The sequence below is a fragment of the Vombatus ursinus genome, unplaced genomic scaffold (genome assembly GCF_900497805.2).
Source record: "Vombatus ursinus unplaced genomic scaffold, bare-nosed wombat genome assembly UNPS02014798.1, whole genome shotgun sequence".
NCBI lineage: Eukaryota > Metazoa > Chordata > Mammalia > Diprotodontia > Vombatidae > Vombatus > Vombatus ursinus.
Window position 1 is genome coordinate 4,268,107 of NW_020954576.1, and position 18,413 is coordinate 4,286,519.

The 18,413-nt window shown below is 39.5% G+C and overlaps 1 protein-coding gene across 1 annotated transcript; it reads left to right on the forward strand.

Annotated features, from left to right (window-relative positions):
• Nucleotides 1-447: 447 nt before the first annotated feature.
• Nucleotides 448-17,648, forward strand: LOC114049896 (centriole, cilia and spindle-associated protein-like). Its single transcript, XM_027871342.1, has 4 exons — nucleotides 448-686; nucleotides 1,496-1,988; nucleotides 9,852-10,114; nucleotides 15,150-17,648. The coding sequence occupies exons 2-4, from the start codon at nucleotides 1,652-1,654 to the stop codon at nucleotides 15,324-15,326; spliced, it is 777 nt and encodes a 258-aa protein (XP_027727143.1). The 5' UTR covers nucleotides 448-686; nucleotides 1,496-1,651; the 3' UTR covers nucleotides 15,327-17,648.
• The last annotated feature ends 765 nt before the right edge of the window (nucleotides 17,649-18,413 follow it).

Below are 18,413 nucleotides of genomic sequence, written 5' to 3' on the forward strand. Positions count from 1 at the left end.
GAGCCAAGACCGAGACACAGAATTCCTCACTCCCAGTCCTATTCTCTTTCACTAGACTCTGTACTGCAAATCGACATGGAGTGGCAGCTCTGGCGCACCACATTGGCCCTATCGTAGGCAGTTACTTAACTCAAAAGAGGAACACAGACGAGGTGTTCTTGAGTACCTGCATTGAGGAGCTCAAGGAAGGAGACCCTCCTTGTCTTGTCATTCACTGAGCCAGCATCATCTGGGTGACTGAGGGAAGGGGTTCTAGTAAGGATGTGGGGAGAGCTGAGAGCTTTTTTAAGGGGTACCCTGGAAAAAGAGGTCAGTGGCCTAGGCTGGGGCTCCCTGGAATACGATAGAACTATCCATCTCCATATTTCCTGAGCAAACCAGCCATGGATTCACTGCCACCCCCAAGGAGGACGGCAAGGGTGGGGGGTTGGAGGGGATGGGGGAAACGTGTGGAAGGAGGCGTTTGTTCCGGGAGGGATTTAGGCGGCGCTTTCGCTTCTAATCTGCTTCGAGAACATCTGCCGCCGCTCCACTTGTCGGTGACATCTTGCTATGGTGGAAAGGTTTGGAGGACTGTTGCTCCGGGGATCCGCCGCTGCTACCACCCAGTTCACCCTGCCTTTGGCGTAAAGGCTGCGCTCCAGTCGCAGGAAGGGAAAAGATCCAGAAAGGCTCGGGAGAAGAAGGTAAAATGCAGTCCCCTCCAAAACAAAAAACCCAATCCCATCCCCCCATCCCCGCCCAAATAGCCATGCCCCACATCCCCCACTCTACGGAATGCTCCTTGCATCCCAGACCCCTCTGGCCTCCGAGACAAATTCCCTCAGAACCCCGCCGGGCACCTGTCTCCCAGAGGTGTCACCGCCTCCCAGTTCCGCCCACCCAACCCCGCCACCTCCTCACCCCGCCTGGTTTTATGTCACCCCTTCCTCCAAGCTTCCTCTGGGGCATCACCCTCTCGCTTCTTCCCTCCAGACATCCTCTTCTCCATAGAATGCTCCTTACCCAAAGCAGCCTCCCCTCTCATGCCCAAATGACAGCCACCAGCTTCTCCTCCTCCCCCTTTCCTCCCCCTCTTCCCACTCCTCCGTATCCAGACACCCTGACCTCTTCCTCCTCTTCCGTAGATATGTCCTATGCCAGTGCAGTGCCCTTCCTTTCTCCCTCCCTCCCTGCCTCCATCCTCCCTAGCTCCTCCTTTACCCAGGTCAGAGGAGGCCCGGGCAGCATGCAACAGCCTGGGGTGGCGAACGTCTTTTCCTCGCTCTTCTTCCACTCCGGGGCTCCTCCCCCAGGCCTACTCCGCCATGTCCTCCTCCTCCAGGCCCCAGCCCCGACCCGGTCCAGCCCTGGTCCCCGCCTCTCCGGGGCGGGGCCCCGCACTTTTAAATGTAGCGGCGGGAGATGGTGGTGAGTTGCTTGGGGGAGGGGCTGATTTGTGCCCAATTGTGACTGGAGCTTCATCTTTGATCCTGGGGGCGGGGGTGCGTCGCAGGCAGGCTAAGAGAGCGAGGAAGCGGCTGCCACAAAGAGCTCACCTTGGAATAACCTGAGGAGGAGGAAGAGGGGGAAGGAGGCAGCAGAGAAGGAAGGAAGGCAGAGGCCCGGGGCCTGCCCGCCCCGCCCCGCTGGCTCGGGTCTGGCCGGGACCATGCATTCCGGGAGCAAGGTGAAGAGCGAGTACATGAAGCGCTACAAAGATCCCAAGTGGGACACGTGCGGCTCGTGCTACCGGGAGCTGCTGCACTATCGCCTGAGCCGGCGGCTGCTGGAGCAGACACACAACCCCTGGCTGTGGGACGGTTGGGGGCCGTCCAGCAACTCGGACGATTCCTCGTCTTCGGGGGGTGGCGGGGCCTCCACGCCCCCGGGCCCTCAGGGAGCTTCGACCTGGTCTCCACCTCCGACCCCACCCAAGCCCCTAAGAGAGGGAGTGGAGGAGAAGGAGGCCGAGGTCTCTGAGGATGAGGACGCTGCCAGCCTCCCAGGTAAGTGGTTGGTTGGCTCGCGCCGGACGTGTGCGCCAACCCTAGTCATGGAAATTTGGTGGGGTACGCTCTTGTTTATCAAATTGCTGTCTGAGATCCGGGCGGGAGGGTGAGAGAGGGACTCCCCCCTCCTTCGCCACCCTCCCTTACTGCCTTCTCCTCCCCACTATGCCCATTCATCCCCAGGACCCAAAACTCACACTCCACCCCCCCCACCTACCAGTCCCCGCCTCACACTACTTGTTAACTAGGTGTGCATCCTTGATGAGCAAAATAGGGTGATCAGCTGTCCTCCTCTCTTGTTGCCCTAGTAAGGCTGCTTTGCTTTGGCGTCTTATTAATTTGATTGTTGCTTGGCTACCTCCACTCACCTCCTCCGCTGCTGTGTTCCCAAAGAACAATAAGAAATTTGTTTCAACAGTCATTTTGTTCCTTGATCTCTGTGTTAAAGCCTAATTATGAAAGATATCTTTTTCCTTATCTCATGTTTTTTACATCGCCTCCTTTCCAAATTCGTCCCTTCCTTTTCCCCTACTCAGAGACTCATTCCGTGTACTAAAGAATACAAAAGAGGGGCACAAGGCAGGGTGGGGGTGGGGGTGGGAGGAAAGGAGGAACAACACTAAACCAGACGCTACCAAATCTAACTATAAACAATGCTCCATATCCATAAATCTTCATCTCTGCAAAGAAGGAAGGGAGGGTGCATTGTCTCATTTCTTCAGGTCAAGCTTGATCATTTATAAAATTACACAGAATTTATATATCATTATGAATATTTTTCTAGTTTTGCTTACTTTGTTTTTCATTGACTCATAATGCTGTTTCCCCATGCTTATTTGAATTCTACATATTCATGTTTCTTAAGGGCCCTATAATATTCCATTACATTAATATGCCACGGATTTGTTTAATGGGCATTTATTATTTTGTGTGAAGGACTTTATATGCTGATCAAAAATTGTTCATTACCCTAAAGGTAAGAGGGAGCCACTAAAGCTTACTGAGCAGGGAAGTGACCTGTGTTTTAGCAATATTAATTTGGCACCTTGGAGAGAGAGGGGGATGGGTTGAAGGCCTTGTTAGGAGGATATTGAAATAATCTGGATGGCAGATGAGGAAGGATGAAGAGAGGAAGAGGGTCAGGAGAAATGTGGTGGAGAAAGAATCTGCAAGACTTATAATTTATTACATTTAAGGCAGGAAGGGACAGTTAAGAATCAGGAATGATTACTAGCTTGCCTACCTGGAAGTAGGTGTAACAATCCACAGAAATAGGGAAGTTAGTTCAAAAACTTTACAGTTTAATGATCTTTATGCTTTTCTTTCTTTTTCTTTCTCTCTCCCTCTCCTCTCCCTTACTCACTTTACCAATGTTGTTGGGAGGAAATGCTGAACACATTTTCTGCCTATTTGCTTGTTTTAGGGTTAATTGAAGAGAGGAAGAAAGCTGAATCTCCTTCCTGTTGTCCTATTTTTTTTATTTAACAGTTTGAACCACACCATTTTGCATTGTATTATATTTTTGTACTGTTCTCTAATAATTTTCTATGTAATTACAGATTAGAATGTTAAGGTCTAAAGAATATAAGTGACTTGTCCAAGGTCACAGAGTTAGCATAGCTTGCAGTAGAAACTAGATCTTACGACATTTAAATCCATGTTCTTTGTGTTCAACCAAGAGCTCAACCAGATTTTAAACTTCTTAAAGGCAATGACTGATGTCCCTTCTGGATAGAGAGCTTGATGCTTGTCACAAGTCCAAGGCTGATTAAATGCATGTATTTTGGGCTGACTGGATTTATTTTCATTGCTAACAATCCAAAAGAATATAGATTAGTTTAAGATCACCTTTGATCTTGAGGAACACACTTTGGAAATCTGAATTTATGTTATAAGTAATTTTGCAAAATTATATTTAATATAAGGCAGCTCTTGGTGGAGTATAAAGAACATTAAATGTCATGAGACCTAGTTTCTATTCCAAGTTATGCTAACTCTGTGACCTTGGGCAAATCATTTAAACTCTTAGGACCTTAACTTTCTCATCTGTAATAAGACCATTACCCTAGATCAGTGTTCTCCCAAGTAGGAGCCAGCTTGAAACCAAGGAGAGTGTGATCAACTAATTGGAGAGTAGGAAGATGGCTTACATCTAATCCTTTCTGTGATAGATAGTCATGGACTTTGTTTGCAACACAACCACACCTACCCTTCACTCATTACTGCTCAACTCACCCCCACTTTCCTCCTTCCTGGGCAAAGCTCCTAACCTTATCCCCTTATGGGTTGTGGTGGCCCCTCAGGCTTAGGTTATAACAACCCCCATCTGGGCACCCAGAGTAGCAGCAGCAGTAGCTGCACAGGTGACATGGGGAAAATTCCACTCTCCCCTCTCTAATCCCCCAGCATACCCCAAGGAAAACAATTTATAGATAGAGGTGCTTATTCAAAAAAGTCTAGATGTAATTGGTCTCTAAGCTATACCTTTTAGTCTTAACAGTCTATTAGTAGTGTTAACATAATGTAAGAAACCATCAAAGTGGCATCATTAAAAAAAAAATACAGCATATTGAGTACAAAATGGCCTTAGAAGGAAGAAAAAAAGCAGAAGATAAAAAGCCAGTATGTTGTGAGTGACATGTAGTGAAGCAGATGGAGGCTTTAGGCAAGGATGTGGGTTTTTTTTACTAAATTCTGAAGACCAAATATACTAAAACATCTACATTCTCTGAGTGGCAGTTCACAGCATACATTCACAATCTAACCTTAGGTTAGATAGACTCACACCTCTTTATTAACTATAATTGGAGAGGTCACATATCTTGTCTTCCCTCCTTAAGGATCTTCAGTGACCTTCTGTTGCCTCTAGGCAGCTAGGTGAAATAGGGGATAGAATGCTGGGCCCTGAGTCAGGAAGACCTGAGTTCAAGTCCAGACTCACACCTTACTAGCTGTATGCCTGGACAAGTCACTTAAGCCCTGTTTGCCTCAGTTTTCTTAACTGCAAAATAGAGATCACAGCAATACCTACATCATAGAGTTGTTGTGAAGATCAAATGAGATACTATTTGTAAAGTGCTTAGCACAGTGCCTGGCACTATATAAATGCTTATTTCCTTCCTCATCTAAGATAAAATTACAAATTCTTCAGCTTGGCATAAAAAGCCCTCTCCAACCTGGCTTTAATTTATCTTTCCCTCCTGCTTTCATATTATTCCTGTTTAAGCCACGCTAATTGGTGTTTTTCAAACTTGACATTGCCATTTCCAGCTTCCAAGTATAGACGCCTTGCTCCTCATGCTAGAATCCTTATCTTCCTTCAAAGTCAGCTTATGTACCACTTCTTCCAGGAAGTCTCCCCTGATTCTTATTCCTACCATTGTTAGTGCCCTCTCCCTCCCTTCTAAAATTATCTTGTATTTGTTTGTTGCATGTGTGTTCTTTTCGAGTAAATTGTAAATTGATTGGATGTGTGGGGTGATTTAAGAGTGAGGACTGGAGAATGACTCAATTGAGGTTCAGGGCCTGGATGACTAAAAGGATGGTAGTGTTCTTGTCATAGTTACAGGGAAGTTTGGAAAAGGTATGGATTTGGGGGGAGGGAATAGTGAGCTTTGTTTTGAACATGTGTTTGAAATGTCTATGGGACAGCTAGTTCCAAATGTCCAGTAGACAGTTGGTGATGATGGGAGACTGGAGCTCAGGAGAAAGAATAAGTTTGGTCATCTAGATCTGGGAGTCACTTGCATAGAGTTGACCACTGAAGCCATGGAAGCTGATCAGGTCAACAAATGAGAGAGTATAGAGGAGGGGGAAAAAAAAAAAGGAAGAGGGCCCAGAATAGAGTCATGAGCCATACCCATAATTAGTGGGTGTGGCATTGATGATGATCCTGAGAAGGAGATTTGAGAATGAGTGGTCAGAAAGGAAGGAGGAGAATTAGGAGACAGTGGTGCTGGGAAAACACAGAGAGGACACAGTATGTTTAGGAGGAGAGGGTGGTCAATAGTATCAGATGCTGCCACAGAGAAGTCAAGAAGGATGATAATTAAGAAGAAGCCATTAGATTGGGTAATTAAAAAATCATTGATAACTTTGGAGATTGCTAATGATGAGGTCAATAAGACTGCAGAAGGTTTCGAAGAGTGAGATGAGAGGAAGTGATGACTTTTAAAAGGAGTGGAGCTGAGAAACAGGTGAGATAGATGTAGGATGATAGCTGACAGGGGTAATGGGATCTTGGGAGTTATTTTTTTTTCTTCCCAGTTTTTGGAATAAAAGGAAGGAGGATCATTTTGTATGGAATACTCGTCTTTGGATTACCAACTTTTGTCTTTGCCCATGTCTGCCACAATGTCAACTTAGTAATGTTTAGGACAGAATCTAAAATTTGCTTCTTAAAATAGACTTATGTGAGAGAATTATCTTGTTCCTCTTTTAAAATTATGACTTTTATTATTACTTTGTTGAATTTTACTGCTTGTCTTGAAGCGTTTTTAGCAAAAGAGTTGATCTGTAAAAATTGTTAAATGTTGAGAAAAGGCTTCTCATGTATAAATCAGATCTACAAATCCTCTGTTTTCTGTTCTTATTCCAACAGAAAATGTGTGAGTTGCTCAGAATTGAATACAGAACATTTTCACCACTTAGTTTCAGCCTTGGGACTCTGAATGTCATACTCTAAAATTCTCTGTTCCTATGGGATCAATAGATAAGCATGTGTCATTATTTTGGAAGTGGACAATTTCTAAAATTAGTGTCAGTTCAATTTAACAAACACTTAATTGGTCAAGGTAGTTGTTGGGGACACAATATTTCAAAACAAATCTTTGTCCTTGAGGGCAAAGTCTAGTGGGGGATGGGATAGGGGTGGAATATGAAGAGCATGTATACAAGTTGTGAATACAGTTAGAATGCAAATGTGAGTTGGGAAAAATGCTTTAAAAATTGGAAGAGGGAGACATTGCTTTCATTTTGAATATAGATGTTTTGGAAAGTTTCACAGAAGAAGTAGCATCTGTGTTGGACCTTGAAGAAAAGGAGGGATAAAAAAGGGAGTCTTGTTTCAAACATAGAAAATGATGTGAGCAACAGCAAAGAAGATAAGAGATGGAGAACAGTAAAATTTGAGATAAGGCTGCATCAGGTAGGTCAGTCATATTGTGGAGGACACTCTGAATCACCAGGATCAGTAATTTAAATCAAAAATGGAATCACTGAAGGTATTTAAGTAGAGGAGCAAGAAGATTATAATGGTGCATTAGGAAGATGACTCAGGTACGTATGGAGGATGGACTCTAGGAAGGAAGGCCAGTTAGGATACTGTTCCAAGAGTCTAGGTGAGAAGAGCTTAAGTCCTCAACTATGGTAATTGCAGTGGGAATGGATGTCTATAAAGGGAGTCCCTTTATACCACTGTTAGAGACTGAATACTCATTTGGATAGACAATGGGTCCAATCCCTCATAATCCATCTATTGGAAAATGCTGTTGTCTAGCTTAATAGCATTTAGATACAGGATAATCTTTCAACCTTTCAAACTTTCAAACTTTATTTGGAGAATTCACAACAGGTTAGCTGAGGGAGTAACCATGGAAGTGCATCCATTATTACGATTTGAACAGTTGTAAAACTAAGGAACTAGCAAACCTATGTAAATTTCATTCAGGAATCTTCCAGGAGGAGGATTGAAACTGCAATTAACTGTTTTTAATATTTTAAGATGCTAAATAGGTATAAAAGTTTTTTTCTGAAATAAAGCACTAAAATAGGACATACTTTTCCTTGAGCAAAATCAATATTGATCATGAAGAGTAATTTCTTTCTGTTTTTGTTTTGTTTTATTTGTATTTGCAAGGGGAGTAGAAGTGGGCTGCTTCAATAGAAAAAGCACTGGACTTGGAGTCAGAAGCCCTGGGTATCAGTTCTAGCTCTGACGTTATGACCATGGGAGATTTGTCCCAGAACCTTTTTCTAAGCTCCAGTTTCCTCATTCATAAAATGAGGATACTCTAATGTACCATCTACTACTGCACAGGGGTTGTTGTTAGTAAAATGTTTTTGTAAACTGCAAGGGGTATCTATCTAAATGTGAGCTATTATTGTTTTGCACTGGGTTGAGATTTCCCTGTTTCTATCTTGAGTGCCACCGTTCAGTGTCTTCCATGTTAGAAACACATGTTGTATAGGTTTTTGTTTTCTCCTCCTCTTTACCAACTCTCTCCCCTAATCATATTTCTAATTCTACCATATTTTTCTCAATAATTTTTTACAGCTACTACCTTGATTCAGATCCTCATTACCACCTTTATTTTTCAGTAGTCTTCCAACAGGTCATTGACTCCATTTTCTCTCACTTCTCATTACACAACTGCCAAGTTCATCTTATACATAGATTTGATCATGTTCCCTCTGCTTAAAACTCTTTGGTAACTCCTCATTGACTTAAATCCATAGCCTGGCATTCAAGGTTCCTCAAGATTATGGTATATATTATTCTACCTTTCTGGCCTTATTTTGAATTATTTCTCCTCAACATGTATGCTCCAGCCAAACTAGGCTTGTGCTGTTCATCTTCTGCCTTGACTCATGTATTCCCTAAATTTGTCATGTCTTCCCTATCATCTCTGTTGAAATCCTATCCTTCCTTTAGGACCCAGAACAAATACTGCATCTTCTAGAAGTCTTTCCTGATCTCCAATTTCTTCCCCTCCTTCAATCTCAAACTTGGTTTTCTATCTTTCTTTGTGTACTTTATGTATCATTTTGTATTCTAGTGATTTGTGTATGTGCTGTAACCAACTCCCTATTAGATTGTGAGCTCCTAAGGACAGAGGAATGGTCTTGTTTTTCTTTATATCTCTCCTAAACCCTCTAGCGTAAGTAGATGATGCATAAGAAAGAAATGCTTGTTCTAGTTGTTGTTGATTTCATTTTCAGGATTTGAGAGTCTGGTCCATCACTCTTTCTTGCCAGTACTCTGCATTTAATGCAGAGATTAATACTCAAAACAATCCAATTTATATTATTTGAACATACTGTTCTATCAGTGCATTCCTCAACTTTTTTTTTAAATGAGATAAATTCAAGTGTTAAAGATTTTTTAGATTCTAAATAGTTGTATTTCTTTCCCCCCCAATTAACACACATTTATTTTCTCTCTCCTACATTCTCCTCTCCTCTAATGAGCAACAACAAAAAGAAAACTAAAACCCTCATAACAAATATGTTCAGTCAAGTGAAACTTATTCCATCATTGGCTATGTCCAAAAATGCAAGTCTCATTATTTTGTATTTTGAGTCTGTCATCTGTATGTCAGCAGATGGATGCTGTGCTTCATCTTCAGTCCTTTAGAATTGTGGCTTGTCTTGCATCAATCAGAGTTCCAAAGTCTTTCAAAGTTACTTTTCTTTATAATGTCATTGTATAAATGGCTCTTTTAGTTCTCACTTCACTCTGCATCACTAAATTTCTTTTGTTAAATCAAATAGTTACTTGTTAAGTCACTGGGGTCCATATTTTTTCATCAGATATATAAATTTACATGTAATCAGTAGGCACAATGGACAGAGTGCTGGGTCTGGAGTCAGGAAGACCGAAGTTCAAATCCAGCCTCAGATACTTTACTAGCTTTATGACCTTGGACATGTCATTTAACTTGTTTATCTCAGTTTCTTCAATTGTAAAACTGAGATCATAATAGCACCTACCTTTTGGGATGGTTTGTAAGGATCAAATGAGAGAAAATTTGTAAAGTGCCTGGCATATAGCAGGCACCATACAAATGCTAGCTATTATTATTATTGTTGTTGTTATTTTCCTTTTTCTTTAGACTCCTAATTATGATATTTTTTTTAAAGAAACATCTGGAAAAGACATACAAGAAAAAAGTAAACAGCAGAGGGAAGCAAAAGAACAGATAGAAGTGAAAGATACCACTGAGCATCCTCGCCAATGTGCCTTGCTTGCTAAAGCAGATAAGAAACCAGCTAAAAGTCCTCAAAGACCAAGTAAAACAAAAGAAATCAAACATCCGTTTGCTCTTTATGGCTGGGGAGAAAAACAGACAGATACTGGGAGCCAAAAAACACATAATGTATGTGCTTCTGCTTCGGCAAAACAGGTAAGTTCCTTGGGTGCTGAGCTCACTTTTCACCTCATCTGGAGGAGAGGAGAGGCTGACAATATTGATACCATAAAGCGCTGCTTTCCATCCAGTATCCTGGGACATTCCCACATTAATCTGTCTGGGTCTTTGGATACAGCTGGATGAGGCAGGCCAGCAAAGTCCAGGGCCCCAAAGGATGTATATATAAGTCTGTACAGCAAAGACTCGCAGTCAAGAGGTCAGTTAGTAATTCAGATTTATGCACTGATTTAAGGCTTGTAGTTTCTTCCCAACAATTCTGAGGGGTTAGGTAGAACAAGAATTATTTTTTCCCACTTGAGGAAATGGAGACTGCCAAGAGATAAGATGACTTGCCCATAGTCAACCCAACTAATGAGTTGGGATTCAAGCTTAGGTCTCCTGATTTTGAGTTCATTTTCTTTCTGTTCTACCACACTATTTCTTCCCTTTTCCCTATGCAGTTAGCACAGGAAAAGGATATAGCAATATCATAAATCCAGGAAAGAAGAGACTCTCTAAGGGTTCAGAAAAAACAAAAAACAAAAACAAAAACAGGTAACAGATTCCAGGTAGGAAGAATTATTATTAGAATATGCAGTAGCATAAAGCAAGAAGGGACAAACAAATTGGAATGAGTAAATAAGAGCAATGTTGACTTCAGAGAGTAAGATTCTCTGCTTTGATTTTATTCTCCTTATTGAACATGGAGGCAGGCAAGTGTCTGTATGTAAGAATAGAGAGATTTTTGTAGGTTCCAGAACCCCTTATTAGAGTATGGTATGAGATACAGACTTTCTAAGCATTCAATTACAAGTATGTAGTAGCATGCTGTGAAGCTGTCTTTGGTGTCACAAAATGCTGGATTTCCTTTATCTCTTTTTGCCCATTTTTTTTTGACCAAAGGGGTCAAGACAAGAAGGTGAATTGTGTGTGTGTGTGTGTGTGTGTGTGTGTGTGTGTGTGTGTACACACTTTGTTTCCTACAAAACCAGCAATTGTTGTAGACACTGGGAATAGAACCTCCTAGGATATTAATTCTCTCCTTCAGCTTTGCTAAGCTAGCTATCTTGTATGCTGAATCTTTGTGTCACAATAAGAAGTGTTAATATACAAATCTCATATCCCAGTAGTTACTGAAAGTCATATGGAACCCTTTTTAATTTTTGCTCAAATGTCCAGTATTATCATACTTTTATTCTCTCCTTATATATTATAGCTAATATGTTTAACTTCCAAGAACTTGTTTCTCTATACCATAATTACGCTTCCTTTTAGACATTCCTAACTTAATTACTTATCCCCTTACACTTTAGTCCTTATTCACCTTGTGAGTGGGCCCTGAAGACTGATTTCTGAGCATCCTAGTTTCTAAGTAGTTTTCTGGGAAACAATATTATTGTTAATAATATATTAATAGCTTAGAAAAAACTCCTTTTTTTTTCTTTTTAGCATTGAGGGGCAAATTCTTAGTTTAGGTCAAATTTCATTAGCAACAACAAGAGAGTCTTAGCTTAACAAAATGCTTTCAAACCACAGCTGTAATGTTCTTTTTAAAACAATATTTGGACATTTCAGTAAAGAATTTGGACAGTAACCACATGGAATTAATAACATAACAAGATTTTACCTGTAGCATTTTGATATTTCTAGCTAATTTATTGAACTATAATCTTAAGAATTCATTTGGATGGTTAGTCTACACTGAGTCTAAAATAAATGTAAATTGACTTGGAAAGCAGGAGTAGGCAGGGCTCTGAATATAATCTAGCCAAAGTGTCAGATTTTGTTTGCAGATTATTTGAGCCCACTTTGAATCTCAGAAATTTTTGCTTTACGACTTGGAGTGAGAGTGGCAAGTATCTATCTCATTTAGGACTTACCATAGAATAGCAAACAATTTTTAGATTATTTAGTGTAGCATTTCCAATAAAAGCCCATATATATCCAGATCTCTTGGGACTAAGCCAGTCAGAGGAAAATCCAGAGTACAGATATGCTTATGCATTTATAATATATATGCACTTATGTTTCCATGTAATCTGATGCAGAGGTATATGAACTGTCATAGTAGAATATTTTCAATACTATTCCCACTAAACTTCAATGTAAACACACAGGAGGAGTGTTTTATATTCACCTTCCTTTATGTAGGTCAGCTGGAATTCAATAAATGAGCTTGGTATTAAATTTAACCCTTGAGTGGTGGAGGAAATCATGGGAGAACACCTCTTTTAGGGATCAAGAAAGATGAAGGGTCAAATAAATTATGTAAATAGAAAGAAAACTATATTCCAAATTTTAGTCTGGCAATAAATATAAAAGATTTATTCAAGGAAAAAGCACTTGTTTTCTAATGCCTAGTGGTTCAAAAAATGGTAATGATTCATTTATTTAATTATTTAATTCTGAGTGAACTAACACACTCAGGCATTATTCACCACCATAGAACACTGGCACTAGTCTCACCATTTCCTGACTTTCTTCATCTAACCTATCCTGCTTTATAGGCCACTAAGCCATCTTTTTTTTTTAAATGTTCTTTTTTTTTATTAATTTATTTTGATTTATCAACAATCACTTCCATATGCTTTTGAGTTTAAAATTTTTCTCCCCCTTCCTCCCCACCACCCTCCCCAAGATGGCACACAATCTGATATAGTAAGTCATCTTCTTAATATATATTTCATCACTTCCCAACTCAGAAAACTTCCCTGGCTCCCCATAACCCACAGAGTAAAATCCCAACTCCTTTACCTGGCACTTTATGCCTCTGTGATTAGGCTTTCACCTCCTTTTTCCATCTTCTTCCCACTTCCCCTGCCTTTCTCCCCCAACAAATGTATACCCTTTTCTAGCGATTTCAATACAGCTAGGTGGCACAGTAAATAGAGGGCCAGGCCTAGAGTCAGGAAGACATCTTCCTGAGTTCAAATCTGGCCTCAGAGACTAGCTTTGTGACCTTGGACAAGTCACTTAACCCTGTTTCCCTTCGTTTCCTCATCTAAAAATGAGTCGGAGAAGGAAATGGCAAACTACTCCAGAATCGTTGCCAAGAAAACCCCAAGTAGGGTCACAAAGAGTCAGAAAATGACTGAATAAAAGCTATGTCAATCTCACTGTTCTCAGACAAGCTCAATTTCATTCTGGTCTTTACATAAATACACACTAAGGCATTGAAGTAAAAAGATAAAATGGGTGGACACTACATTTTGAGAAACATTAATTCTAGGTCATACTTAACTAGAATAGATTCCGTAATTCATCTAGTTTCAGCATTTATTATGGATACTAGAATGTGCTAGAGAATGAAATTATGGAACACCCATCCCTGAAGGGCAGCATGCTACAGTGGAGATAAGCACTGGCTTTGGAGTCAGAGCTCCAGGGTTCAGATCCTGGCTCTGCCACTTGACTACTCATGTGCCCTTGTCCAAGTTACTTTACCTCTCTGAGAGGGCCTTAGTTTCTCCTGGAAATGGGAGAGTTGAACTAAATGGCCTCTCTGGTCCCTTATAACTGTAAATTTATGATCCGAAAGGACCACAGTGGGGTAATCTTCCTGGGATGGTTTCAGGGCTGTTCTGCACTAAAAATTTATGAAAGTTCTTTTTTTTTTTAAGTTTAGTCTAATGCCTTACAAAGTCCATTACTTCCTGATAACCTTCCTGTAGAACCCTCTCTCATTGCAAAGAAAAACAAGTAAACAAAACTAACATATCAATTATATCTGATGCTGTGTATATGCTGGATCTCATACCTGCAGTCCACCATCTCTACTGAGAGAAGGGAGATAATGTTTCATTATTAGCCTTCTGGAATCAAAGACTAGTAACTTCATAGGTGGTACAATGGATAGAGCACTAGACCTAGAGACAGGAAGACCTGAATTCAAACCTGGTCTCAGAACTTACTAGCTGTGTGGCTTTGGGCAAGTCCCTTAACCTCTGTTTTCCTCAGTTTTCTCATCTGTAAAATAGGAATAATAATAGCACCTATCTCTCAAGGTTATGAGGATCAAATGAGATAATGATTATAAAGCATTGCACAGTGCTGGGCACATGATTTAAAAGTGAGCTGTCACTATCATCATCTGAATTATGTCTTTTATTGTTGTTTTCCTTTACATTATTGTAGTTATTGTATATAGTGTTGTCTTGATTCTGCTTTCTTCAAAGTTATATATTCTTTCTAGCCATTAAAATCCCTGTGTCCTTCATGAATCATTATGAACTAGGATTCCTTTCAGTTCTGAAATTCTCTGAGTTCATTAGAAGACTGACAAACGGGCATGATCACTGCTAACAGTTCTATCATAAGTTCACCAAAGTCAAGTTTTTAGTTGTATCTCTAAAAACTGGGCCTGTGAAAATAAAAAAATTCTTTAGATTTTTTGAACTGGACCTATAATTTTATGAGTATGGGGAAGTGCCAATGAGGGAACTCCATCTACCAAAGCAGACAGGCACCTCCTTTGCAACTGAATCTTAGAGAATTTTCTAGACCACTGAGAAGGTTAAGTGACTTGCCTAATGTTATATAGCCAATATATGTCAGAGGTTACACTTGAACCCTAGGAATTTATGACTCTGAGGCAGCCTCTCTCTTTTTATGCCTCTTAATTTCTTTCATTAATTCATTAACTATTTTTTGTTTTATTGTTTGGTTTAGACCCGTGATTTCCTTAGTGTGGGGTATTCTTGGCATGGGAACTCCCTTCACTGATAAAGACTAGCATTTCTTTTTCAACTTTAACCTAGTCTTAGATGCTAGTGACCCTGAGAAAAGAAGTTAAATGACTTCCTTGTCTGCTGCTACACAGCTAGTATGTTTCAAAGTCAGGACTGTCCACTATCTCATGATGCTTCTCCTTCCATTTGTTAAATACATTTAAATCCTTATTTGATTTTGTTCTATTTCATGAATCAGTAGGCTGGCTTTAAGAAAAAAAATAGTTTTGACTGAAATAGTATTTTGTTAATGCCAAGACAATTTGATTTTTGATACTTAAATTTTTTTTAAACCTTCACAGATTCATGAATCAGCATTACGAGCCAAGAATAGAAGACAAGTGGAAAAAAGGAAACTGGTCATTCAGAGGCAAAGAGCCTATTCTGTAGATGTGCAGAAACCCAGAAGGATCAAGCCTTCCTCTGCAGATAATCCATGGATGACAGAATATATGAGATGCTACTCAGCAAGAGCTTGAGGAAAGAAAAATGTGCTTGTATAACCTCATTAAAAACAACAGGACATTGGTTTAGAAAACCAAATGATTATGTAAGGTTTTGTTTAGGGGGTTCCCAAAAGAGCGTTTTTTAAAATGTATTCTGGTAACCTACCTCTGTAGTAGGGCAGATAGCTGAAGCCATAGACATTTGAAGTTATTCATGATGATCATTCCCTAAGTCTCTGGTATTCTTGAGTTTTTGAAGCATCTTAATCTTTGGAGAAAATGACACCAAATGACTTTTAAGTGGCAAGTTTTATAAGATGCTTAGTAAGCAGTATTTCATAACTGCATAAGGAGCCCATTCTCTATCTCTCTTGAACACCAGCAAACCCTGTAGAAAGTAAGATGGTTCCATTTTGTACCTAACACAAGCCAGTTTTCAATTATATGAAATTTTACCGAGTGGAAGAATTAATAGCTAAAGGACAGTCATTTCTGATAGCTGTTCTTTTGATCCCTATCAACTCCTGAAATGAGTTCTGGTAAAAACTGAACTTACTCCATTTTTTTTTCACCGGCTCATTTACCGTTTCATGTGGATAGCAACATTCAGCATTTTTCTAGGTTTGACCTCACTTTTTCTCTCTACTGTGGCACTTATTATTTTTAATACCCCAAACACATTCCATTTGAGAGATATCCATGCAGTAAATATTAGGGTAGGACTGAAGTTTCTTTGTGTCAAAGACTGTCACAAACTAAGTTTCCCACTGCAGAACTTTTTCTCTCGGAGCACACTCCTAGTGACTTAAGACCTGCTTGCCCGATTTTAATCATGTGCTTTGTCACTTGTGTACCAGTTGGATTTTAAGAATAAATGGGCTTCAGAGCAGTAAGTTTTAGAATTTATACTCAAACTTAGAATAAATTTATAAGTATTGAGGTTCTGGGACTTATCAGGAAGGGGCATCTTTTAGAAATTATGTCAGGACATCGGGGTATAGCCTCATTTCTACTTGCATTGCTTTCCTTTCCAAAACTAATTCAACAATAAGCAAACTTGGGCTTTATGCAGTCTTCCTCAGACTTATTAATTCACTGGCATTCCTTATTTGATATTCTTATGGCAGGACATAGTCTCAGGGAAGGAGTGTATGTTTCCCTGCATTATGTGTAAGAATTCAGGGGGAATTCTCTCTCTCTTGGGCTCCAAAATGTCTTTAAAATATAGTTTCCAGCTGAGTCTGAACATGGCTTCTTTCTCCATTTGTTAGGGATGGGGACCTGATTGTAGGCTCTGATTCTAAAGATCCTTAAAAGGAAAAGGAAAATCTTGCATATGTAGCTCTAGCAGCCACATGAACAAAAATTAATGTTATTATAACAGGTGCTTTTAGATGTGAGACTAAAGTTTTTATTCTCAGTCTATGGAACAGTGCAAACAACTGTAGTGTATATATCTACTCTGCTTACTATTTTTCCCCCCATCCTCATTTGGTCTTTAAATATATTTTACTTGTTTAGTTATAAATATATTAAGCTTTGAAAACTGATTTCTAAATAGTAATAGCCTTTCTACTTAAGTGTAATTTTTGACCTTTATATGGTTTTGAGGTTCATTCTTTTGTTCAGAGAGCTGTCTGTGCTTGTCATTGAACCATATGATATAAGTTAAGTGAAATCTCTTTATTCCATATATCATCACCAAAACCAAATCACCAATGCATGTCAGCACTTCTGGTGATAATCCTCTAAAGTCATCATTAGTTTATTATGCTATAGACACTGGAAGTACCAGATGTCCAAATGAATGTGGCAATGAATGGTAGTTGTGTAAATGCATATAAAATTCAGTGTTCTCAAGTAAATTCTCACCTGGTTGGATTTAGTAATCAAGCTTAAACTTTTCATATCACAGCTGACAATCAGAAAGTGGCACTGTGAAGTAAGGTAGGTTTTAAATGTCTATAAATAGCCTTAGAAAATTCATTTTCAATTCAATATTTTTTAAAAGCCAGCCTTTTTCTAGTTTAGAAAACTGACTTGCATGTAACTAACTTACTACTGTGAAAATCCAGACAAACCAACACAAAGCTGAAAGGTGAAACTGATCAAAATAATTTTGTTCTAAAACAACCAGAAGTATAACACAAGTAAAGTTTTAACCCTATTTTTTTTGATATATACTGATAACTTACATTGATTTCTTTAAAAGTGACTATAATGATCTTGTCAATTTTTTTAGAGGTATAGGAGAGACATTGATTCAACTCTCCTTTCCATTAGATTACAACCTATGAAACTCAAATGTCTTATCAATTTTTTCCTTTCTTATAAACAAATATAATTTCTCATAATGCTGTTACAAGTTCTCTGTGATAACTTAGAAAATAAGGTAGTATAAATTATTTCATGTAGAAGAAGTTTGAGACTGAGAATGTGATCTTTTTAAAATCTAGAATGAAAAGGCATTTAAATGATGAAGTGTGGCTATGAGATTTCTCCTTCCCAAAGTTTAGCTTTAATATCTTAGTTAAAATCTTTTGCCTTGAGTATGCTCCTTCCCTTTGGCCAAGCTCTTTTATTCCTTCACCTTCAAAGTAGTAATAGAATTTTGAAAGTAATGGCAGCTGTTTATGTAAATAAAAGTGACTATTTCCTTCTCTCCATGTCCCTTAATACTTACTTAAAACAACAACCAAGTAAGGTATTAAAAACAATAGCAACAAACTCTTCTCATTTAGAAGGTTGTGCTTCTGGCACTTCCCTTTCTAGAAATGTTTATGTACTACTTTTCCTATTGGTTTGCTATTTTTCTTGTCCAGTATGTTAATGAATTATATGAAATTTGATGCCCTTAATGAAAATACTAATGAATAGAAGACTCATATGAGGTCTTTAACTTGTTTGAAGGTAGACTTAGAGACTCAGGATGCTCTATATTGAATCTGCTTAGGTTATGTGTGCTTGAATTAGATCCAAAATCAGTTTGCTAAAACTAGAAGGAGACAGTAGTAGCGTGCCTTGCTTGGGGCCACTTCCCTGTCTTGGGCAACTAAGTCATGTCAAGGAAAGGTTCAAAGTAATGGCATGGCTACTGCAAATTATGAGTGTCTGAAAGGA

Excerpts from the sequence above, each read along its gene's own strand:
- LOC114049896 (XM_027871342.1), top strand. The coding sequence starts at position 1,652 with ATGCATTCCGGGAGCAAGGTGAAGAGCGAGTACATGAAGCGCTACAAA. Across the intron at positions 1,989-9,851 it reads GGACGCTGCCAGCCTCCCAG|AAACATCTGGAAAAGACATA; the intron begins GTAAGTGGTTGG and ends TTTTTTTTAAAG. Across the intron at positions 10,115-15,149 it reads CTTCTGCTTCGGCAAAACAG|ATTCATGAATCAGCATTACG; the intron begins GTAAGTTCCTTG and ends AAACCTTCACAG.